Raw genomic sequence first — 24,792 nt, 5'->3', positions numbered from 1 at the left:
CCCAGAGCTCCGAGGTCTCTGAGGGCTCTGAGGGGGCTCGGCCGCCCCCCCCCGCCCCGCCCCGCGCGCAGGCGCAGCGGGGCCGCCCCCGGCGGGCGCGCAGTGCGCAGGCGCGGGGAGCGCCCCCGGCGGTGCGGGACCATGGCGGGGCCCAGCCTGAGGCCGCACGTGCACTGGGCACAGCGGCACCGCCAGATCTTCCTCAGGGTGGAGCTCAGCGACGTGCGGGTACGGCGGGGGGACACCCCTGCGGGATACCCGGGGGGTGACACCTGGCGGGGAGGGGGGGGCGGGTAAGGACTCCCCTGCGGAGAGGGAGGACGCAGGGGGACACACCTGAGGGACAGCCGGAGGGAGGACACCTGGGGGACACCCCCGTGAGGGGACACTCGGAGGGGGACAGCTGGGTAAGGACACCTGCGGGACACCCGGGGGGTGACACCTGCGGGACAGCCGGCGGGAGGACACCTGGGGGACACCCCCGTGGGGGGACACCCACAGAGGGACACCTGGAGGCACCTGCGGAGGGGGGACACCCGGGAGAGACTCACCTGCAAGGGGTGGGGGGGAGAGACTCACCTGGGGACCCCTATGGGGAGATTCCCGAAGGGGGACACCTGGGAGCATCTGAGGGGGAGTGACACCTGGGGATACCCTGGAGGGACTCACCTGCAAGGAGCGGGGGAGACTCACCTGGGTACCCGTGGGGAGGGGGATACGTGTGGGACACTCAGGGGGGAGTCACTTGCAAGGGGGGAGACTCACCTGGGGGGACTCACCTGGGGACACCTAGGGACACACACCTGTGGGACCCTCGGGCAGACTCACCTGGGGACCTCCCCGGGGGCTGTCCCTGCCCACAGGCAGCAGCAGTGGTGGGGTCTGTGCTCAGGGTCCGGGGAGGGCTGTGCTGGCGTGGGGTGACAGGACCCCCATATGTGGGTGGGTGGGTGCACTGACCCCTGTGGGCGTGGGAGCTGCCACCTAACACACGTCCTCCCTCTGCAGAACCCGGACATCACCATCACCGACAATGTCCTGCACTTCAGAGGTAGGGGTTTCACTGGGGAGGGTCTCAGCCTGCCCCCTCCCTGCTGTCCCAGGTGTCCCCACCATGAGCTGCCTGGTCCCCATCCTGGCAGGAGCCTCCCTGACAGGCATGTTGGGATCTGTCAGGCTCCCACCCACAGCCCTCTGTGTTCCAGCCCTGGGAACTACATCAAGCCCTATCTTATCTAACAAGAAAACCCCAACCTCCCTATATTTAAATCCTAGTGGAATTTCCATATATCCTTCCTGTCCCTGGTCAGCCAAACCCCAGAGAGAACTCCTAGCAGCTTTTCCTTTCACAAAGACCTTGTGTGCAACTGTTATCGAGCCTCCACATCAGGAACTAGGGCTCCATTTGGAAGGTAAAGCAGATCTTGCCCTCAAAGATGTTTTTTGGGCAGCTGGACAGCTGCACATTCCAGTACTGTGGAGCTGGTGCTGGTTGGCATGTTTGGGTAGTGCTGTGGACCTGCTGTCACTGCTTTTATTGGGTTTTCTCTTTTATTTCTCCTGAATTTCTTTAAGATGCCTCATCCAGGAGCTGCTGCCTCCCTGGTGTGCTGCAGCCAGGCCATTTGATAGGGGGTGTTCCGCACCGTCTTCACTTTGGGATCAGTTTACAGCGTGGAAGGGTGGGAATTAAACACAGTGCAGGGGTTTGGAGCCCTTCTGGGGACGAGACCAGTGTGGGAAATGAGGAATTACCCCATTTCCTGGTGTTGGGAGGGCCTCCCCACATCAATCCTACAAGCCCAGCAGGCACCCCTCTCCCTGGGTGCTCTTTCACCAGTGCAGAGCCTGAATCCCCCAGGGCAGGAGATTTCAGCTGGATTTGAGTTAGCCATGAACAGCCTTTTGAATCCCTCTTTTGGGAATCTGACACTGCCTCCCTGCAGCAGGGACCCTTTTCCAGGGGTGCAGACTTACAGCAGCTTTAGCTGCCGACTCCTGCTCTGCCCCTCCAAGCCGCATTTTGGGCTCTTGGTGTCTTCCCCATTGTCTTGTGGTTTCCTCTTATCTCCCAGCAAGGTGGGGGAAGTGCTGTGAAATAACTGCTGAATATTTCTGTGTGTGAAGCCTCCTCTGCAGGTGGGGTGTGTGGAACTGTCTGGGACCTTCACACTGACTTGATTCTTGTCTTTAGCTCAGGGTCATGGTGCCAAAGGGGACAACATCTACGAATTTGAGATCGAGTTCCTTGAGCCTGTCGAGCCTAAAGTAAGTATTTTTACTTTTCTAACTCCTGAAAGGAAACTGGCTGTGTGCTGTGTCCATAATATGCCTTTTAGGTTTTCCTGGTGACTCCATAACTGTTGCAAACTCCAAATTGTCTGTGGCATTCTTCCATCCCAGTGCTCAGCCACATTCCTGTCTTACTGCAAATCACCTCACTGGAGCTGGTGCTCCCATGGGTCAGCTCTAACAGACACAGGGCCTTGCTTGTATGGCTTGTTAAACAGCAGTTTTAAGTTTTTGTAAAGATTTAAAGCAGCAAAATAATGGGAGAATCCAGCAATGTGTTGTCTGATGCAACCCCAACTGGAGAGCAGGGGAACACTGTGCTGCAAAGTGTCAGTGGTGATGTTTTATGGCTTTTGCAGCTTTGACAAAAGGCAGAAAGTCATGAGAACTCATGTTTTCTGGCTTGTGCAGGTTTCTTAGGTTGTGATACATTGTGGCTCCTGTTGTAGAAATGTTCCCCTAATCCCTGTTGCAGCCTGACAGGAGAGAGCTTGCCTGCAAGAGCCGTCCCTCTGAGCTACTCACAAGTGGGTGGAAGGTCTGTCCTTGCCTCCCAGAGCTGTCAGGGAAAAGGAGAACTCTGGGCTGTGCTACCAGGGCAGGATTTGTGCTGCTTGTTCCTGGCTGACTTGGGGATAGAGCCACCATTGACCTCTGCTGCTCCAACAAGGGAGGAGATGCCGGAGGGTGAATTCCCAGGGTCTGCCAGCAGGCAGCTTTGTGGTGTGGCTCCTGCCACCTGTGGGTGGCAGACAGTGAACAGCTCCTGGTTCCAGGGTCTGGCCACCACTTTGTCACCTGCCTGGCCCCCAGTGTGGGAGAGGTGCCTGTCACTGCCTGTGCTTGTCCCCTGTGCTGGCAGACGTGGGCTCTGCTGGGAGCCAGGCCTGGAAGGCAAGTCCTTGCCTCTGTAGAGCTGCCTCCTTCCAAAAGTCTGTGAGTCACCATGAGTCACTGTGGGGGGACTGGAGGAGAACAGACTGAATTCTGTGCAACCACAGATGGTTGGGACTGGGAAGTATCACAGTCCAAGGTTTTCTCCTTTAGATTTGATGTGTACCGTGAGTTCCCATGGCTGGTGCCAGGCTGGCCAGCAGTGAGATGGAGCCTCTGGCAGGCAAGGACGAAGCACAGCAGCTGTAAATTACAGCTGCAGCCTTCAGATGTCTGAGGAGCATCCAGCCAGCCCTGACAGGGCAGTGCTGGGGCAACGTGCTCAGTTAAGGACACAGCTCCTGGCTCTGCTGCAGCACTTTCAGCTGGTCTGATAGGCAGTGCCACCCAGAGCAGCCTTGAGGTGCAGAGGGATGTGATGGGGGCAGCAAGGGTGGGCTCCAAGAGGACAATGCCATGGGCTATAAGGTTGGAGAGGTCCTGGGCTGCCACTGTGCAGAGGGGTGACAGTGACCACACTGTTGTCTCCAGATGTTCCCTAAGGCTGTGAACTCTTCCTCTCACTGCAGCAGATGTCATGTGGGGTCCCCTGTTTCGGACACATCCCTGGGGCTGCTGCCAGTGTTGTTTTTACCTCTGGCTGGAAGAAGTGTGTGGCTCACAGCACTAAGGTCTAAAGCCGAGATTATGGGTTCTGCCTAGGAAGGCTGGCTCTGGGGTCTGTGGTGGGATGCAGTGGTGCTGTGCTATGAGCAGGCTTCCAAACTGCTCATCAAGTCCTGCAACCATCCCAGCTGCCACTTTCTACTGGGCTGCCCTTTGCTTCCATGCCTTAGCTGGCAGAGAGATGCTTGTGCTGCAGTTTGTGTCATCCCCACCTCCTTGGTCAGGAGAACTGGGGTGTCAATTCGGTCTCAGAACTCATTTCTTAGTCCTTCTGCTGATGTGAGCCCCTGTGTCTGCCCTCAGCCTGTGTGCAGGGTGACCCAGAGGCAGCTGAACATCACTGTGCAGAAGAAAGAGAGTAACTGGTGGGAGAGACTCACCAAGCAAGAGAAGCGGCCGCTGTTCCTGGCCCCCGACTTCGACCGCTGGCTGGACGAGTCGGACGCGGAAATGGAGCTGAAGGAGAAGGTCAGTCCTGTGGGCACCCGTGGCCTGTGCTGCCACTCACAAAGCAAGGGGAGCATTTCATACAGATCCTGTGTAGAATTGGTGAAACTGTTCAAGCTGTAAGCAGGAATTCAGCAATAGGCACGTTTTGGTTGGAATTGGAACTGGACGCTGTGTGCTGGCTCCTTGCCTTGCCTGGTGTCCTGATCCATAGGAGGATCATATCCCTGTGCCATGTGGAGCCCAGAGGCAACACTCCCAGGCATTGCTTGTTCTGGGAAGCAAGATTTCTAAGGCTTTCCTCAGCCACTGGACAGGCCCTGCTGGTGCATTCCTACCACCTGCTGAGGTTGAGCAGCTCAGTGCAGCAGGGAGGTGCAGGACTGACTTGGGAGAGACTGGAACAGACCACATTCCTGCAAATCCCTTTTACAACAAACACTGCCCTGTTCCTCTCCACAGCCATGAGCTGGGAGCAGGGAGGGACACTGCAGTGCCAGGAACAGTGGGAAGGGCAGGCTGGGCTGGATGTTCTCAGTTCCCTTCAGGTCACTGGTGGGTCATGTAAGAAACAGCACACTAATAACTGAGAATTAACACAGAAAACAGAGGCTTCTTCAGCAAAAGCATCTAATTACCAGAACAAAACACACTGAAGACAGGATAACTGGTTAACACCCTCTGGCTTTTACAGTACCATAATTTCTGGATGATGAATGTGCTCTTTTATGCCAGTAAAAATTTATACCTTCTAGCAACTGGCTGCTGAGCTGAGTTTTAAACTAGCTCTGCAGTAGTATGGTGAACAAATGACTTGCTAGGTACAGTAACAGTCTTTAAAACCTTATCCTTCATTTTAAGGAAGAAGAAAAGATTAACAAAATGAAAATAGAATCCAGAGTCCCAAAAGACCGTAAGTAACTGTATCTTTTTAGTGGGTAAAGGGGTTTAGAAAGTTTGTCACTGAGATGAGAACCTCAGCTCTTTGGAGCAGTTTGGAGTGGCTTGGCGTGTCTTGGAGGGGATCTTTGTATTGTGAGCTATTAGAAATTTAGTCAAAATGGACTGCAGTTCCTGAGGAATGTAAAAAATCTAATTAGCAGTAACTGAGTTCTATCAGATGGTAAAAGCAGGCAGAACCCTTTTACTGTGATCAACAGCTTCCCTTTTCCTTGTAAGCTTTATTCTCAGAAAGCCTGGTTTGCACAAGTGTTACCATTGTGCTCTGCTCAGCTGATGTGTTTATTGTTGATTTCAGCTTTCAAACACCTAAAGAAGGGATATTTGATCATGTATAATCTTGTGCAGTTTCTGGGATTCTCTTGGATTTTTGTGAACATGACAGTACGACTGTTCATCTTAGGAAAAGGCAAGTAATAATCACTGTTTTGTTTACACGGGGGGTTTTGGGTTGGTTTTTAGTGTTGTTTTTAAGACTTTCTAAATAGCAAAATTTTAAGAGAGACATATTTAGGAACAAAACCATGAACACGTTGCCAAAGAGCACAAGAAAAGCCTCTCAAAGGCCATCACAGTGTCAAGGGTAAGAAAACAGTGTCCTCTTGAAAATTAGAGCTGTGTACTTTGATGATGATATTTGTGCTCTGCCAGGATCACTCCTAAAGCAATCAGCTGGAGCAAAATGTCTCTCTCACTGCAATGCTGGTGTTTCTGAAAACGATCTGGGCAGAATATTTTGGTTTTGAAGCAAGAACAATCCATTCTGTTGAGGTACAGCACTCTTGCTTTTTTGGTAGAGTCATTACTGAAATAGCTCATGATCCTTCTGTGTGTGAAATGGAGCACTTGAGCAGAGTTTCTGGCCCAACTGCTGTGAGTTCAAGATAAGGCCTATAAAGAAGTTACATAATTATGCATCATGTTTGTTTCCAAATGCAGCCAGAATCCTGTTATCACAAGCTGTGCTGCTGCCCCAGCTTCCCGAGCATGGAAATTCATTTGTTCTCTAAAATGGTTGGCTTCCTGTGTCTTGCAGATTCCTTCTATGACACATTCCACACTATTTCTGATATGATGTATTTCTGTCAGACCCTGGCATTAATGGAGATCATGAATTCACTAATAGGACTGGTCAGATCCCCTCTGATACCTTCTGTTGTGCAGGTGATGTTTTAAAATTCTTCTCCTTGCTCTTATGTTTAAAGTAAATGCTTATTTTACACAAGTTTGAGACTTTACTAAAATAAGAGATACTTCACTGGCACTGGGCTAGAGGATTTATTATTCCAGAGGCAGGAATCCATGCTTCCCAGTCTTGGCTGTGGCAGGCTGTCTCCTTCCATCACCCAGCTAAGAGAGTGCAGGACAGCAAAGGCAAGAAGCCGATAAAAAAATATGTGATTTTGGTTTGGTCCCAGTGTCCTTTTTATCCTGGCTGTGGTGGTTGTGCATAAAAACAAGGGTGGATGATTTAAGGCTGGGTCCCTTGGATTGTGCCCAAATACAGAGCAAGATGCCCACTCAAGAGAAGCAGGTCACAGCTCAGCTGCAGAGTCAGTTGTGTGCTCAGATGTGTGAAGAGTAGACATCTTGGGTGGTTCTGACAGCAAAGACTTGCCCTTTCTCTTGATAGAGTGTGACTGTTCCTTAATTTGTTTTTCTGAAACAGATATTTGGAAGGAATTTTGTTTTGTTTGTTATCCTTGGAAGCCTGGAGGAAATGCAGAGCAAACCTGTGGTGTTCTTCATATTTTACTTCTGGAGTATCACTGAGCTGTTCAGGTCGGTGGGATTTGTCTCCCAGCAGGTGTGCACAGGACTCTGTAAAGAAGATTTTCATCTTTGTACTTTCTGGAAGGGTGGCATTAATGCCTTGGCCCCAGAGGGTAAAAAAAAGCTCCTTGAGTCATGGACTGTCACAACCTTCCTGGGTTGTTCCATCTGCCAAAAGCTGGGATAAGGCTGGAGACTAAAGTAATACTGCCCTGTTGCTTTTTATCTTGAGGGTTCTGTTGCTTTGAATTTCTGTTGTTAAATGAGATGTTTCTCTTGGAAAAGAAGTACTTTGAAAGGTTTATTAGGCAGACAGGCAGTTGCCTTCATCCATGTGTTCAGAATAATAATAATAATATGAGTTCTGTAAGCTTCCAAATAACTGTGTGTCCATGTCATCCATAGGAGCAATGCTTTGAATATTCTTGTGCCATTTGGGAATGGTATTCACTACACAGTGTATATACACAAGACTAAATCTAGTAGCAGCTTCCATTTTGAACAGTGTCTGTTCCCTCATTCTAAACCATGTCTGTCTGTTCCCCCCCTGGCTGTAGGTATCCCTATTACATGCTTTCCTGCATTGGAATTGAATGGAAACCACTGACCTGGCTCCGTTACACTGTCTGGATCCCTCTCTACCCCTTAGGGGGCTTGTCAGAAGGTATGTCCAGAAAAGACAGTTTAACAAATAAGGAATTCAAGGTGGGGCAAATAACTTTTTTTTTTTTTTCCTGGCTGCTGGACTTAAAAATAATAAAATAGAACAACAGATACATAGATTTGCTTTGAGGAAGTGTTTTGTCTTTCATACTGAATCATTGCCTGTGCCTCTGTTCAAGCTCACAGATCTTCACATTACCTTGGCATTGCAGAGGACAGGCAGGGGCTGATGGTTGTGTTGTAATTGTACCTGTCAGGACCCGTGTCTGGGAGGCAGGAGGAGGTTTGGGCATTGCCCAACACCAAGCAGGGGAAGGACTGTGCCTGTTTGGTTGCTGTGGGTATCTGTGGATGGTAAATGCTGCTGGCACAGGCCCTGGGGGCTGCAGCTGGGTGTGGGAGCAGTGTCTCACCAGGCAGGTTCACTGCTGCACTGCCTCAGCTGCTTCCCACCACACTGCACATTGAACAGCCTCAAAACTGCTGCAATTAATGAAAGAGAGCAAATAAGAAGGGAATAGCCTGAAATAGGTGGTGTGGGCTGGGTAACTGTACATTTTATCTGTGTTTGATGATGATGGTGACCTTTGCTTTCAGCTGTCTGCATCGTCCAATCCATCCCAATCTTCAGTGAAACAGGGAAATTTAGTCTGGGATTGCCAAACCCACTGAATGTCACAATCCAGTTCCCATTTGTGCTTCAAATATATCTTATAGCCCTGTTTTTAGGTAAGTATTTAGTTGTGTTTCTCACTATGGAAATATAAAGGCCAGTTCCCCCTGAATAAGTAGATTTTTCAAAGAAAATTAAATTCCTGCATCTTGGGGACCATGGCAACACAAAACTGCTTGAGGTTAAGCATTATCCTTGTGGCTTGTTCATGTAAATTTGTCAGTGATGAAGGGGAACTGATTAGCCCTTCATGAAGGACACCTTGGCAACAAATTATCAGCATTAACTTGGGTTAAAAGAATAATTTTTACATGTATTTATAACCTTAGAGTACTTAGTTTCACCTTCCACTTGGTATTTGAGCTTTGCAACGATTTAGTGGAAATCTAAACATAATTTCAAATTAAAGCAATTCAGTTAAACATTGCAGTGTAATAACAAACTGTAACATGAAGTCATGTTTTTCCAGGAAACAATACAAAAGGTTCTTTAAATAGTGCACTTAAAGAAGAAAGGTGTTTGTTATATACTTGGTTTCTGGTGTTACACTTTTAAACACAATTTAACTTTGTTGTAGGCACACCCAGCACTCTGGGTATCCACAGCTCAGTAGAGTCTAACCTGGAATTTTAAACTCAGCTTTCACTAGATTTCTCCCCTTAAGACATTGCTTAAAGCCAACCTTTAATCGAGTTTCACTCTGAAATACCTGTTTCATCCTCCACAGCTCTGCACAGTGGGTGTCACAAGGTGACAAACCAACCTTCTGAGCAGCCAAACCAAACAGCCTGTGCAGCAACTCCTGCCTCACCCAGCAAAACAACACTTGCATTAGCTTTCAGTGCTACACACACCCTTAAATAATTTATTTCTTTCTGTGGTGGTTTGGTTGGTTGGTTTCTGTTATTGTTTTTTTTTTAATCTGGTAGCATTAAAACGATGTCCTACCTAAACGCTCGGTTCTTTTCCAGGGATATTTGTAAACTTCCGTCACCTCTACAAGCAAAGGAAACAGCACCTTGGACCAAAGAAGAGGAAGATGAAGTGAGGGAGGACTGCAATGCTTTCTTGTCTCACTTGATGACAAGATAAGCCTTCAATTCTTATGGTTTTACCCTCTGTAATGTAAAGAATTTTGTAAAAATGAAATGACCACGCTAGATTTCATGATTTCATAGTGAATTCAGGTAACATTTCCATATCCTGGATTTTGTTCCCTTTCCATCACCTGTGCATGGCATTTACCATTGAACAGTTAAACAAACTTGTATCCTGTCAACCAGCATATTAGAAAGAAATCCTATTATCTGCATATGAAATGCTTATAATCAGTGGAGCAGCACTAAATAGAAATAGTGTTTATCTTTTAATTGGAGATTTGCTCTTTCAATATTGCATGCAGATAGGGCTTCTGAGGCTGGGATATGCCCTCAGCTGGCCTGTGCTGTTCCTGGGATGCATCTTGATGGCAGGAGGAGCACAGTCTGAGACCACTGTGAACAGTGTCTGGGTGTTTATCAACCACTGGGGTAAACTTGCTCAGCACATACCCCCCCTTTTCTTCTGCAGGATTAAAACTGGAAGTAGCTAATGCTGATTTCAGTGCTATCACTTAGCCTGTTTCTAGTTCAGCCTTAACAGAATAGAGTGCTGTGTGGACCTGTATTCCTGTAGCTACACATCCTATCCAGTCCTGAGGAAAAGGAAGCTGCCCCTCTGAGGCAGAAATGCTTTCCTGGTTGGCAAAGCAAGCACTGAAACAGAGCAAAATAAGGAAACATAGGTACCAGCTTTCTCCTGGCATGGGAACCCCAAAGAACTCCATCCCACCCAAAGGGAGAACGTGGAACTGTCATGGGAGATGGGGCTCCACTGGTGGATCCTGGCAGTGCTGTGGCTCCTGTATTTATGGCCTTGAGCAAGGCAGCAAAATTGTTTTTCTACTTCCATTTGGGGCTGCAGCAGAGAGGTTGGTGTGTCTGGTTTGACTGGCCCCTGGTGAGATGGAGCAGTGGGTCAAATAAACTGCATTATTGAGATAGCACAGATCAAACTTCAGTAAGGGAGATCCCACACAGGGTCTGAAGGACCCTTTTTTCTGTGCTTGTTAAACAACTGCAAGAACACAACAAAAGAGAAGCTCCCCCCCCTGCAGTTCATCACTGTCTCACCTTTGTTTCAGTTGACTTTATTTCAGGATGCCCCTCACCCCGAGCCTCCCAGATCCCAGATCCCTCTGGCCTCCTTAATCCAGTTCAGAGGTGTACAGAAAGTTTACTCTAAACTGTACTGTGGTTATGAACAGGTTGTTTCCCAACTGCCACTGCCCCAGGGCACTGCAAAGCAATGCCAGCAGTCCACATTAGCTTAGTGCCATGTTACTGGTTGTCTTTTTCTACTGTAAAACCATAGGAATCCTCCAGAAAAATTATTTTCTATACAAAAAGTAACGAACAGCGTAATGTTTGTGATATGGACCCAGTGATTGTTACTGTAAAGGAAAGGAAACTGTTGTAAGGAGACTTTAACAAGGAACCTGTTCAAGCTCCACGCTGCACTTCACAAATTGTGTTCTCTCAAAAGAGGTGTAATCCACGTTCTCTTTGGGGATACTCCAGACTCCCACTCATAGGAGAGCACAGCTGACTTTACTCAGGAGAGCTGAGCACTACTTACACAATCTTTCACTTAGCACACACTGTACCTATGTTTGAAGTATGTCCAAGGATTGAACTAGCTGAGCAACAGAACAGCAAGGATCACTTTCATACTTCCATTTTCTCCTCTGGGCATTTAAACTTCTGTTATGAAATCCTTATGTATCCATCAGTGAAACTGTGGTACCTAGTGCAGCCTGTCATGGATCTTACACTACTGAACTTTAGTCCTTCAGCAAGAATGTGTTTCTATTAATAAAGATTTACAACCAAATTTTGCTTTCCTTCAGTTGTTCTTTCCCTGCACACGAGGAGTTGTATAATTTGGTATCTGACATGTGATAAAGAGCTGCAAGCTGAGCCTTCACCAGGTCACTGTTTTAGGCCACACAGCCTGGTTGCTCTGAAAACGGAAAAAAATCCAACTTAAATTTTCCTGAAGAATTGCTCTTTATTAATATTATGCAAATAAAAAAAATGTCCCCCAAGATTAAGTTACTTTCACAGACATAAGCACTGCAGTGCCAGTGATAACACTTGCTCTGGCAGTACAGGCTGGCTGTCAGGCTGGGTATAAAACCAGGGCCAACACCCCGAAATCAGCTCCGACTCTGATCTTGCTTCCCACACATTCTCTTTGGACTGATGAAGTTTATTATAAAGTGGAGTAGCTGCCTTTTAGGATACTCTTACCAGCGAGTTCAGTTACGTAGTAACTGCATTTTGGAGAGGCCAAAAGCCACGAGCTGCCCCAAACGGCATTTTTTTCCTGAATAACTTCCACCCATCATCCAACACCATAACTGGCCTTGGGACACTTTCCCCAGTTTCCAGGTCTGATTAAAGCCACCACGAACTCGCTACGTTTGTTTAGAGAGCGCTGATGCAAAATCCCCCTTTGGACAGGAAGTTCTCCAAACAGTAATTAAACAGCCCTAAAAAGTAAACAGGACAAGAAAATCAGAACCACTCGAGCCTCAGCCTGGAGAAGCTCCCGAAATGGAGGCTTCACATCCTCTCAGTGCTGCTGCTGGAAAAGTCTGTCTGCAGAGGGGCAATGTTGTGGTCGTAGGCGGCGTATTCCGAGGCTCCGGTGCTCGCCACCTTGAGCTGCTGTGCCGCGTGGGTGAGCTGGAAGGCGGCGTCGGGGTGGGCGGTGTCGGGGAGGAGGGTGCACTCCCTCTCCAGCATGTCCGCCACGCCCTTCAGCAGCTCCAGGAACCCGAAGGCCAGCGCTGCCTTCCGCAAACGGTTCAGCTCCTGCAAGCACAGAGACTCCCTTTTAACGCCGCTCCGAGCCTTCATGTGAAACGTGGTTTTCCTTCTTTTTCTTTAAAGGTGATGGTTACTCACAGCTCGGCTGCTGGAAACTGCCCAGCTGCTCGCAAGGTAAGAAATGCTTCAAAAAAAAGGGCTGAGGATGATCACAGTGGCACGACTAAACAGTTGGATTTCCCTTGATCCTTTCCTAAAAATCCCCCCTTCTCTCCTCTGTGCATTCAGTTACTTTGTCTGTCTCAGCAGGGCTCCAGCTGAGGCTTCACTGACTGACCAACTGCTGCCTTGAACCAGTGTCCACATAAAATGTGGATATATTGATTTTTCTTCACTGTAAACTGACAGTGCTTATGTGCACTTCGAAGGGTGTTCATTCCTCAAGTCTCTGAGGGCTACAATACTAAACTGCTTCAGCACTAAGCTTGCCAGAGGGACAATAACTTCCAGCTACAGTCCAGTTATGGATTACTGTGATGTGGCCAAATGTGCCTGGAATTTTGTCTCTCTCTGCTTCAGTTGCAGACAAAATATGAGAGACATTTTCAGACTCAGAATGACACCTGTGTTCCTGTTTCTGTCTGATCCTCCAGCTTATTTCTGCCTGGACAAGAGCATGAAATCTGTAAAGAAGTTCACCGTGGAAGGAGCAGGGGGCACGAGGGACACCTGTAAACATGACATGTCTGTGCCACCCTGACAGAGAACATGGTGGCACGGAAACCAGACCCTATAAAATGACTCAGGATGTCTCCTTTGCAGAGCATCTGTGTTCTTACAGCCCTACAAGCCTGCACAGAACATCCCACAGTCACAGACACTGTGCTTCTTCTGTTAAATGCATGGGTCAAACCTGGGCCAGCCTGCAATGTTACTCACTTTATAGAAGGTCTGAGTTTTTTCAGGGAGTTTCCTTGCATTTCTCAAGATCTTCTGTACATCTGTCTGCAGAAAAGAGGGGGAAAAAAAAGTACAAAAATCTTGGCAACTGCTGGGGAAAGCTACAGGAAAAAAACCTCAACTCTTTATTGATAAATTATCCTGGCCATTGACACATTGCAGCTCACAAAGGCTGAAGCAGAAATGGTAATTATACTAAATCCAATAAACCAAGCCAGATGCTACACTGGAGACAGAGCTTTCATGAAACAAGCTATGGTTTCTGATTGCATTTTAATCAGGACACTGTGAAGAGGCAGTGTTCATAAAAATGAAAGAAAAGCAATAAAGCAATTACCTTAAACAGACAGGACACACACAGACCCCACTTTCCTGCTAAGATGGCCACTGCTGCTCAAAGTGAAGCACCAAAACCTCATCATTTTACCTGGAGGCCACTTGGTTTAATCCAGACTGTGACATTCTGGGCGTAGCTGCGCTTGTTCTTGGGCTGCAAGGGGAAAGGGCTCTTGTTGTCATCCTCCCCATAAGGATTTTCTTTTGCATCTGGGAGGAAAAAAAAAGAAAACAAACAGGCTTAGCTACTAAGATTTGGCAAAATTATGCACAGCACACTGACTGTGTCAGAGTTACTCAAAGGAGTGCGAGCAGTACCTGAAATGGGGCCGAGCTGTGCCATCTTCCCCAGCCATGGCAGGGGCTCAGGACCAGGCTCAAAGAGTGACATCATGAGGTTTGATTTCTTCTTGCTATCAGCTTGTGAATAAAGCATTCCATACCACTCTGGCCTATGGAAAAGAGCAAAGCCCCAAAGGCTGAAAATCTTCCACCCCTGTGCCTAGAGTTTGCCTCCCTCCCACTGTGTGGGGGCTCAATGTTTTGCAATTTGTACTGGCAGAAACATCTCTGTGATTAGAAATCCACAGCTTTGTCTGGCAGTGCAGAGTTCTGCACAGAACACAGATATAAATAACATAATTTATAAATAAAGCACAAATGAGCAAAGGAAGAGATTTTTCAGGCAGACATCCAGCTCCATACCCCAACTGGACGACAGCCACCATGCCTTCCACTTTGAGGCTGCCATGTAATAAAACACAGAAGTTGGGGATTTTCCCAGCAATCTGATTTGCTGAATTCTCATCTTCGGTGTCATCTGTGATCCCAGGTCCCACCTCATCCCCTTCTGGGAAAGAATAAAGACAAACAAAGAGAAAACATAAGAATAAATTCAAACACACCAGTTCTCTTCCCATGACACCACCCTTTACTGTCTGCATGCAAGAGTTAATTAATACTTTTGTAGAACAAACAGCTGCTAAATGAACTGTTTGGGCAAAGTAGTACAATAATGATACATAAATATTCCCCTGCATTGTACTCACAGGCGTTAAATATTCATCTTGCACCACATATTTCATGGCTCATTATTATTTTTAGCTTTAAGTTTAGCATGTTCTACAAACAATGATGCTTTAAGGACCCTGGTCCCTCTATGAACTTCCCAAAGAACACAGTATTCAAAATAAGAAACCCTGTGTTCAAGGTTTTAATTTTAACATCAGCACACAAACTTGACATCTGGCATTTTGATAAAGCACAAAATCTGTGCTTTTAGTCTAAACCACCACAGACATTACAAGGGAAGCCTGAGGTAGTTTTTTGCTGAAAAAAACCAAACCTGCTCACCTCTGTTAAGTGCAATGGGCAGTACCAAGTGTCTGGACAAGACAGGAGGGCTGGAAATGTCAGCTATGTCTACAAACCCAACAATTTCTAGATCTGTGGGGAGACAACAGGTTTAAGTCAGATGTGGAAACAGCTGAAATGGATGGAGTCAATTTAATACCACTTCTTACACCACTGTTTTCTGAAGCAATGAGGCAGCACAGAGAACCCAAACCTCAGCTGAGGTCTCTGAATGTTAATAAAATACAACCATTCACAATACCATGACTTTTTAAGATAAAAACATAACTTCCATCACACACAGCTGCCCATGAGCTGTGCTGCTTGACAAATACAGGATTGTGGACACTGACTTTTACACTGTAACAACCCACTCCTGTTTTAGAAATGCCAAAGGAGAGGAAAGAAATACCTGCTGCTCATGGGAGCAGTGTGCACTCGTGGGAGGGCTGAGAAAGGTTTTTCTTGGTACAGTTGTTTTTTAAAATAATTTACTATTGGCAAGAAGTGCCAGGATGACAGAGAACCTAAATCTCATAAATCTCAACTTGTGCTGCCTCACCACTTCCTCCTGATTCCACTTCTAATGGATTCCTCAAAGAAACCTCCAGAAAGATGCTGCTTTGCCTCACCTGATCCTGCAGATTCTTTCTGGTAAAGGCAACTCTAATACAAAATGCAGCCCCTTCTTCCACACATCTCTCCTGTCTCCCATGAAGTTTATGAGGGTGTTCATGGAAAGCAGGCTGTGGCTGTGTTCCAGTCTCTGCCTCTAAAAACTGGCACCCTGAGCTCTGCAAGTGCCTCTGCCCCACTCCAGCCCTTTCACCAGGCACTCATGGATGAAAGAGGAGGATGTTCTTGTCCCCACATCCCCAAACATTACACAGTCAGTGAGTGATAATTGCAGAGATGGATTGAGATGGTGAATGAAACAGTAACTACACAGCTGGCAGTGAAAAGGCAGAAATCAAATGGGTTTAAGTCAAAAAGCAATCAAAGGTTTTTTACCTGTATTAATTGCTTTAGGAATGGGGTCTATCTCCTCATCTATAATGAAAGGCTCAGGTCTGGGAAATACTTGCACATCAGATGCTAAGTGGCCACACTTGAGAACAGCATGGAATGGTGTATAAGCCAGGTCTATCAGCTTTCTAGAACACAAACACTTATTAAGGAAAACATAAAACATACCAAATGGAAATTATTTGTCTAAAGCACACTAACTTAGGTCTCAAAACTTTTTTTAAGCTACAGTTAATTTAATAGTTCTAGTGTTGCTAAATTATGGAACAGAATACCACATTATCACACTGATGGCAAATGAACAATAGCTGTGGAAATTACTGTGTTCTGTCTGCCAAGCTTAAACAACTGCTATGGTTTGGTTACACAATAATTAAAATAAATATTGACCTTAACCAGCGAAGGTCAAGATGAAAATACAGGTAACAAGATCATAAAATAAAAGGAAAAAGAAGTTTAATTAGAACATCTCATATCACCAGATTTCTTATTGTATTTGTTTTCCTTTAGAGATACTAACTGGAAACCTTCCCAAAGGCCTATTATCTACTAACCCAAACATTGACTGCACATTCTTCAGGCACAGGGGGCCATCAATGGTGAAAATCTGTCCTTCCCCATTGTTTAAATCAATGAGCCTTTCCAGGCAGTCCAAGGAATCTGTGCTTTGAAGCTGTAAAAAAACAAAGGGAAATATTTTTGTTGAGTGTTCTTCTTCCTCTCTTTTTCATTAACCAGTATGTTTTAAGAAAATATACACACCACAGCAAAAAGCATCTGATTGGATGTTCTCCTGTTTTTTTGTTATCTCACTCCTTTCAAAATAAAGCAACATTCTTGGTCTCCCAGGTAATGCTCTCTTATTACTTATCAGAAATAGAAAATTTATTTTAAACATTTTCCCAGTTATCCTGATGTGTAAACAACACTTCAACCCATCAATTTAATCAGAAGGATCATCCTTGACAAGAGACCTTGAAGCTGAGATATCTATTTGATGCCTAAGCAGAAAATCCTTCTGTGATGGACACAAGAATATTGGTGTCAGGTCAAAAGCAATGCTATTAATAAAACCTTTTCTAAGGAACCTTAGTCAAATAGGCTTCTTTTTAAACATTGTTTATTCAGCAGAATTCTAACTCCTGTGGAGATTTTTAAAGCTGGTATTCAGATTTGCAGGAGAAAAGTAAGGGAAAGAAAACCAACACTTTTCCTTTGAAACTAAGGGAAGCTGGTTTGAACAGTGGCTTAGAGACTTCACTTTTGCTCTCTCACATTTCCACATAAAGCTATTATATTTTAAGAGTTGAGCATCTTTACAACAGAATTCATTTAGTCAAGAATTTAACTGTAGGTTAAGAAAACCCCACAAAAGCATTCAGTGTAATTAATGCAGTAATGGTAACAACATAAGCAGATAAATTAAAATTGCCTAATATTCCCCAGGGGGAAACTGGCATGATTTATAAAGATTACTACAATAATGCAGCAGTAGTAGATAATAACAGTGCAATAATAAACTTCTTAGCAGTCACACTTCAGCCAATAACTAACACTGGAATGTCAAGCACACCTCAAGCACAAGAACATCGAAGGACGTTTTGTGCCGCCCTGGTTGTTAATTCAGAAAAAACCCAGCAGTTATCCCCCACAACAGAGCAGAAGGAAGGTGTTAAGGACATCACCTCTTCCAGGTTGGCCATGCACATGACGTAGAGCTTGGACGGGAAGGGGAAGGGCAGCGGGAAGCGGTTGCTGTCGCTGCGCTGGTTGTGCGTGGCCAGGGAGTGGCGCAGGGAGCCGCGGCCGATGCCCAGGCAGCCGTCGGTGACAAGGACAACCTGGGGGGACAGCACGGGGAGAACTCCTGTCTGCAGGGCGCAACCAACACCGAAACATCGCAGCAGCCTTCCCGCAGCTCGGAAAAACCCGGCTCCCACCGGGATTCCCTCCGCCGGGCTGAGGGAAGGACCGCGAGTAAAATTCCCAGAAAACAGAAGATTGAACCATCCTGATTCAAACTGTGCATGGCAAATATGCATTTCCTTGTCATTAGGCAACTGCACTGGAATTTAAATTCCATAAATTTAATTTCTAAGTGTACATCAGAAGCACAGTGACTATAGTGCCAAAAAAAGCAGCCTGATGCTGATGGACTCAAGGATTCCAGGCTTATTTCCAGGTGGAAGATAAAGCCCAGTTCTCCTGCAGAATCTGGAGGGCAACTCAACTTCCACTCCAAGCCACAGAAACCATAAAAAAAGTAGTATTAATTATCTTCGCTCTTTGCAAACACAGCTGCAGTTTGCTCAGAACTATTAGAGCAAAAATACACATTTTTCTATTGAGTTGCACATCACAGTCAATCCTTGTGGGAACCTGCACTAAGAGGTTACACTGAATAATGGGATCATTTACACTCAGCTGAGACACTGAGCAGTGAAAGAGCTGCTCCTTCAGCACTGCACAGCAACAGCAGGCATGATTTTTGGCTGGGAGGTGAGAAAAATCAAATCCAATCCAAACTCAATGTGTATTTGCTACATCCAGATTTGTATCCTCTCCCCATCCTCAGTCTCTCTCTCTCTCTCCAGTTTCCTCAGCTCCTATCTGAACTGTTGCTCACCAGTGATGTTTTCCTCCAGTCCAAGACCCCTGACAGCACATTCCCCACTGCCTTTCATCACCCCACCACCACTTGAAGTGCCAGGAAAATGAGCCCTGACACAAATGAGAGACCAAATTGTTGAGGTTTAATCTCTGTTTGGTTTTTACACCTTTCTAGTTCTTTGCTCTGAATGTCTGCTGTTCCCAGGGACCTTTTATCAGCGTTGGATTGTGAAGCACTACCCAACCCATAAACCTCTATCCTTTTTCTCCTTAAGGAATGTTGCTTGAGGCACCTTCCCAGCTCACTGAGCTGCTAAATTACTGAACTTACATCAAGTGTCTCAGAAAACTGAGGGTTAAAAGCAAACTTTGCCATAAGAGGCAGCAAATCTGGAAGGCTGAGAGCTCTGAGGGCTGGCTGGAGTGTGTGAGCAGCTGCAAGTCAAATGACTCATCTGGGAAAGAAGTCAGATCAAAACACACTCAGCACAGTCCCACACTGGTGGTTGAGACCTGGAACTGCTACAAGCCCTGGAAAGCATCAGGTATTGGGGAAGGAAGGTTCTTGAATGTGTGACTGCACCCTTTCCACCCCGAGTGAGGCTCCTGGGCCAGCAGAGTGCACCCAGACCAAATGCCAAACCTGCACAATGGTGCTCCTGGGCCATATTTTATAATCCACTGCACAACAACAACACACTGGACAGGAAACAGCCTAGGTTTTACTGCTGAATATTTAAATAAACATCACCTTCTGTTCCCATTCCAGATCCATCCAAAACACTAATTCTTTGTGGGTCTGTAGCACAGGCATGTCTGAGAGCATTCAGAGTTTTCAAATTACATTTACATTTCTAATGCAACTCACAGGGATAGAATCACAGAATCATGGAATGGTTTGGGTTGGAAGGGACCTTGAAGATCATCCAGTTCCAATCCCCCTGCCAGGGAAAACTCAGGATGCACTGGATGCTACGAACAGTGAAATCAGGTGTACCTGGCATGGAATTGCTGCCCCCCATTCCTGCTGGACAATGTTGCAAACCCCCAGCAGTGCTGACTCCAGGCAGGTTTTGTCATAATCATCCATGTTACTCAGGGCTTCCTGCAAAGACAAACAGCACTGTCATTCCTGGGGGGAATATTCCTCCCAGGAGACACACACCAGTCACTCCTGGCTCTTGGTGAGTCAGGATGTTTGCTCTGCATGGTCACACAACTGCACTGTTACACAAAGGGAAAGAAAGGTGTAAAGAAATGATGAATGAAACCATGAGACAATGACAGCTGACTCTGAAAGAATTATAATATTATAAACAGAGCTCCTCAAGAGAAAAAAAATCCTTTGTATGTCTCAAAGAAACAGAAAAGTCAAAATCTGAAGCAAAGTCTAACAAGAAACATTTAGCTGAGAAAATCCTCGCAGGTGTCAGAGCAGCTACAGCCTCTCAGAGGTTCAGAAAGGAGAGAACTCTCATGAGGAGTTTGTCTCACAAAAACTCTTTGGCAGAGAGAGTAACAAACCCTAAACCTTCCATCTGCATCCATAAACCAGCTTTTCTCCTTGAAGTGAAAGCCTCACACTTAACACAGGGTGCAGCTGTGAGATGAACCTGCTAAAGGAGCCTGGCTGGGTTCTTGGCTTTCAGAATTCCTCAAATGAACACCTTAGGGAGGTGAAAACAAGTCAGAGAGGATGCCCTGGTACTCTTAACACTGCTCTAAATCTGCAAACAGAACAGAGAACTTCTTTGAAAATCTGTTTGTCCCACAATGGACAATCCTAAACCATGGTGCCCTGTGACAGCAATGTGTCATTTCCTCCTGATATTAGGTATGATAACAAGATATATATGTACAATTTTTACTGCATTCGGAGGCTTTTAGTGTCTTACTGCACTCATGGGAAACTTCCCTCTTGGATTTCCTCCCTTTCACTTCCTCCTCCCAACTTCCCATCACATCTGTGAGGCCTAAAATCACTTATTCTCATCCCTGCCCCGCTTCAACTGCTACACACCCCCAAAAGCACCTTCTCTCTGCCAAATCACCTGACCTTCTCAATGGTCCTGTCACCAGGACATCATCCTGCGCCATTTATCATGAGCAAAACCACAGGAACATCAGACAACCAGTTTTAGAGCTTTGAGGCAGCTCTTTCCCATGTTTAACTCCATCCCCACTTTTAAGTTAACTGGCCACACTCCTGGGCTCACCTGCAAAACAGCAAAATGTTTCAAACCCGCTGATTTCCCCTACACTTAAATAACGACAAAACACTCCATTCCAGACGTGGTGCACAGGATGACACCACAACACACAATTTCTCTCCCGATTGCTGGTGAAATTGGCTGATTTTGGTTTAAAATGCTGAGGGTTTCCCGCTGTTGTGTTGCACCCTCCCTACCTGCAGCGTGTTGTAGTCCCTCGTAAAGGGCACCATCAGCTCCCAGAGCGATGAGAACACCACGAGGGCCGTGAACTCCAGCTTGTAGTTGGTGGCCATGTGCTCGAAGAGCATGGTGAGCCCGTGGGCCGCCAGGTGCTTGCGCTGATACTCCTCGGAGCCCTCCACGGCCACGGGCCGGGTCATGGACAGGGACACGTCCATCACCACCACCGTGGGCATGGCGAGCTGCTCCTCCCGCTGCCCTCACGGAGAACCGCGATCACCCGCCTGCAAGGGAGGAAAAGGCACAAATCTTTATCAAAGTTACGGAGAGATCACTGAAGGTGCCGAGCTGGGAGGGGCCCACGGAGACCACTCAACTCTTAACCCCAGGAGTCACACGCAGGAGGCAGCTCGCCCTCACACTGACCCCGGGGAGAAGCGACAATTACCCTTGTCCCCCGAAACACTTCGCCCAAAACGTGGGATTTGGCTCAGATTCAGTGGGTCACACACAGCTCATCCCGCCGGGGGTAAAGGACGGCCCGGACACGGCGGGAGCTGAGCCGCGCTAAGGGGAGCAGCCCTGGCGCTCCGGGAGCCGCCCAGCCGGCAGCCAGCGCTCCCCACTACCCTTTCCCGCTCCGCGGGGCCGCTCCCGGAGACTCCCGGGATGTTCGGGGGGAGCGGAGGGAGGCGCGCGGGGGAAGGGAATTGGTGTTGCTCACCCTGGGCCCGCCGCGCCGCCATGGGTCCGACACGGAAAGCGTCCCCCCGGAACGCGCGGCGCGGGCGGGAAGGGCCGGGGCTCAGGCGGGAAGCGTTCTGTGGGATGTCGGAGTTGTGGGAATGCGGTGCCGCTGTAAAAATGACCGCTGTGCACGGAGAAGGGGTTAGGGATAAGCAATCCCGGCTGGGCAGTGGGCCTCCTTCTCCCAGCTTTGGGAGTGAGGGACAGGGGAAGGGAATAAATGCCATTGCAAAGTGGGGATGTGCCCCCGGAGCTGTGCGTTCAGACAGCGGTTTGCTTTAATATTATCATGGAATCATGGGATCATTCAGGTTGGAAAAGACCTCTAAGATCATCGTGTCCAACCGCTCCCCCAGCACTGCCAAAGCCACCCCTATTCCAAGTGCCACATCTACATGCCTTTTAAATCCCTCCAGGGATGGAGACTCCACCCCTGCCCTGGGCAGCAGCGCCAGGGCTGGACAACCCTTTCAGTGAAGGATTTTTCCCTAATATCCAATCTAAACCTTCCCTGGCATAGCTTGAGGCCATTTCCCTTTCTCCTGTCCCTTGTTCCCTGGGAGCAGAGCCCGATCCCCCCCGGCCCCCCCTCCTGTCAGGGAGTTGCAGAGCCAGAAGGTCCCCCCTGAGTCTCCTTTTCTCCAGGCTGAGCCCCCCCAGCTCCCTCAGCCCCTCCTGCTGCTCCAGACCCTTCCCCAGCTCCATTCCCTTCCCTGGACATACTGCAGCCCCTCAATGTCTCTCTTGTCACGAGTGGCCCAAAATCAAACAACAATTTTCTAATTCCCCTGTGACAAATCTGATGATCAGGCTGTTGTGACCATTAAATCTCTGGCCAGGACTGTTGTCATTTCTTCCTCTGTGGAGCTGCACCATGTCCATGCCACAGAAGAGTCCTGGACACCATCCCAAGGTTGTTGTGCCGGTGAGGGGCTGCTGCCTCCCTCTGCATCAGTGCTCCTGGCGTGGGAGCTGAGTGATTTTTCCAGAAAGAAAAAAAGAGTTTTAACGCTCCCTCTGGCATTGCAAAGTAGACACACATTGTGGCAAAGGTGCTTGGATGGCATTTGACCTGTCAGCTGTAGGAGATGCCTCAAAATGGAGCTCCAGGGCCTTGTTTAAGGGTGATTTGCCCCCTGGAGCTGCCGTGAGGGTGATCCATGTCCATGGCTGGTGCTCCAATCCTGTAGTTTGTAACACAGATAATCACCTGCCCTCACACTGGGAATAACCTGGGGCAGCAGACAAAGGTATTGGCTTCAGAGATAGACCCAAATCTATACAATACTGCTTAATCCTCTTAGGGCCTGTGGTATTAAATGGGATTGGCTGTCCCCCACTAAGGTGTCCTTCACACCTGACCCTCCCTTGCATTAGGGCTCTGCTGGCAGAGGAGACCTCCTGAAAATGGGATCATTTTCATCCACCTCCCTCTGCAACAGCATCTCCCACCGGGCTGTTAAGTACCAAAGAAGCTTCCAGCACTACACCCAGCCCTTGGAACTCCTGTTCCTCCTGGACACGTCTTTGGAAGGTAGGCTGGGGAGGTTTATTTGATTGGTTTGGATCTTGCCTGGCTGAGGCAGGAGCTGAGAAAAGGAGTTTACCAGGAGTTAACTGTAAGAAAGCTGCTAAACTTAACAAGGCTAGAGAAACAAAGAGGCTGGTGGTCAGGAATTGTGAAAGGTTGGAGAGCTCTTAGAACTGACCCTAAGTATGTGCACATGTCTGTGTCCTCCCTAGGCCATTCTTTTAACTCTCCTGTCTTTGTTAGGGAGAATTATTTTATAATTTCCAATTTGTTATACCTATTATGCAGTTCTGCCACATGCATGTTTATGTTCCTTTTACATATGAAAAGCAAAGCTTATATCATCTATTTATCTGGGTACTCCCATGACCCTCTATTAGTGTTGCCTTAGTGATCCTCCCAGCTATTTAAATGAAGATAATAATGCCTGTCTTGCAAGAAATTTAGGCTGATTAATTCCCTAGGTGTTATGCAAGAGGGTAAGTGTGTGATAACTTGCATGAAGAGCTTATCTGAGAATGGTTTAGAAAACTATGATTCACATCCAGTTAAAGAATAATGTAACATTTCCACTATGGAGGAAAAATAATCCATGGAGAGCGATATTCTGAGGTAAAACATTAGAATATAGAACACTCCAGATGTGCCAAAGGGTAGATGCTGTCCAGCCCAAATCCCTGTCTCCAGACTGTCACAGCTGCAGGATCTGGCATCTACAATTCCTTTTCCTTTCTAAATGCTGCTCAAATAATTATGCAAGATATGCTAATTACCCCCTAATAAAAGGTATGATTACAATTCCACTTTGCCAGTTCTGAATTCTACAGAAAGGCTTGGAAAGATGTAGTCATAGAAACAAATGGCTGCTCAGCACCCCCAGTTTTAGTAGAACCACAGAACCACGTTTTCCTCACACTGAGGGAAAAAACTCACCCTTGCTTGGCCAATTTCCTGGGGAGTGAAAGGCTGGAAAGCCACGGACCAGCATTGCTGGGAATTCTCAAGCAGTTCCCATCCTCCTGCTGAGCTTATTTTGGTGAATAACTGGTTTAGAAGGAGGTTTTACCAGCTTGATCTTGCCTTCAAAGCATCAGCTGTAGCAATTAAAAGTCGGTTCCTTGACAGAAGCTGTATCCTCTCCTCCTGCAGAACTCTGACCCAGTTGTTAATATTACAGAATAGCAACTGCACTCCAATGAAAACACAGTCCTTAACATCTCCTGGATGTGGGCATTTGGTGGAATCAGAATTCAGCTTGGATTGGACTGTCTCAGCCAACTCCTCTCTATTAAGCCAAACCTTTGATTATTAATCAGCACAACTTACAGTTGTATATAAAAAAAATAAACTAAACCCTGGATCTAGATCTGCCTTTACTCATTTAAGTCCATTTCTTCTTACTGAAAAATACAAGAGTGCCAGTGAAGTGTTGCTGCCCAAATGGTGGTAAGTTGCAGTACTTAATTTTTCACAGCAGATTCTCTTTTGCAGGATTCTGCATCTTGTGCTGTGCAGTTCCACTCCTGATGCTCAAGATCAGCTGGAAGCTCCAATGGTGGCTGTAAATTCGAATTGCTGACCAAGAGAAGTCTCCAG

At 47.1% G+C, this 24,792-nt stretch overlaps 2 protein-coding genes across 3 annotated transcripts; one reads left to right on the top strand and one right to left on the bottom strand.

The window, feature by feature from the left end:
* The first annotated feature begins 109 nt into the window (after positions 1–109).
* Positions 110–11,299, top strand: HACD3 (3-hydroxyacyl-CoA dehydratase 3). The gene is made up of 11 exons (XM_018069613.3): positions 110–228; positions 1,009–1,051; positions 2,195–2,268; positions 4,156–4,320; positions 5,161–5,212; positions 5,558–5,668; positions 6,296–6,423; positions 6,929–7,041; positions 7,590–7,696; positions 8,293–8,424; positions 9,340–11,299. Exons 1-11 carry the CDS (start codon positions 142–144, stop codon positions 9,414–9,416), a joined length of 1,089 nt encoding a protein of 362 aa, XP_017925102.1. The 5' UTR covers positions 110–141; the 3' UTR covers positions 9,417–11,299.
* Positions 11,291–21,987, bottom strand: INTS14 (integrator complex subunit 14). Of its 2 annotated transcripts, none has more exons than XM_018069612.2 (12): positions 21,643–21,987; positions 20,933–21,202; positions 19,523–19,630; positions 17,601–17,756; positions 16,470–16,588; positions 15,901–16,043; positions 14,890–14,982; positions 14,242–14,386; positions 13,855–13,988; positions 13,628–13,746; positions 13,180–13,245; positions 11,291–12,285 (listed from the first exon to the last, which is right to left on the bottom strand). In XM_018069612.2, exons 2-12 carry the CDS (start codon positions 21,152–21,154, stop codon positions 12,034–12,036), a joined length of 1,557 nt encoding a protein of 518 aa, XP_017925101.1. In that variant the 5' UTR covers positions 21,155–21,202; positions 21,643–21,987; the 3' UTR covers positions 11,291–12,033. The 2 variants fall into 2 exon arrangements, with proteins under 2 accessions (XP_017925101.1, XP_008921347.2); XM_008923099.3 differs by lacking the exon at positions 21,643–21,987 and adding an exon at positions 21,367–21,582.
* Between the last annotated feature and the right edge of the window lie 2,805 nt (positions 21,988–24,792).

The sequence above is a fragment of the Manacus vitellinus genome, unplaced genomic scaffold, assembly GCF_001715985.3.
Source record: "Manacus vitellinus isolate BGI_N305 unplaced genomic scaffold, ASM171598v3 scaffold_16_pilon, whole genome shotgun sequence".
Lineage (NCBI taxonomy): Eukaryota > Metazoa > Chordata > Aves > Passeriformes > Pipridae > Manacus > Manacus vitellinus.
Note: the sequence above shows the minus strand (reverse complement) of the source record. Positions and strands in the feature narration are given on the sequence as shown.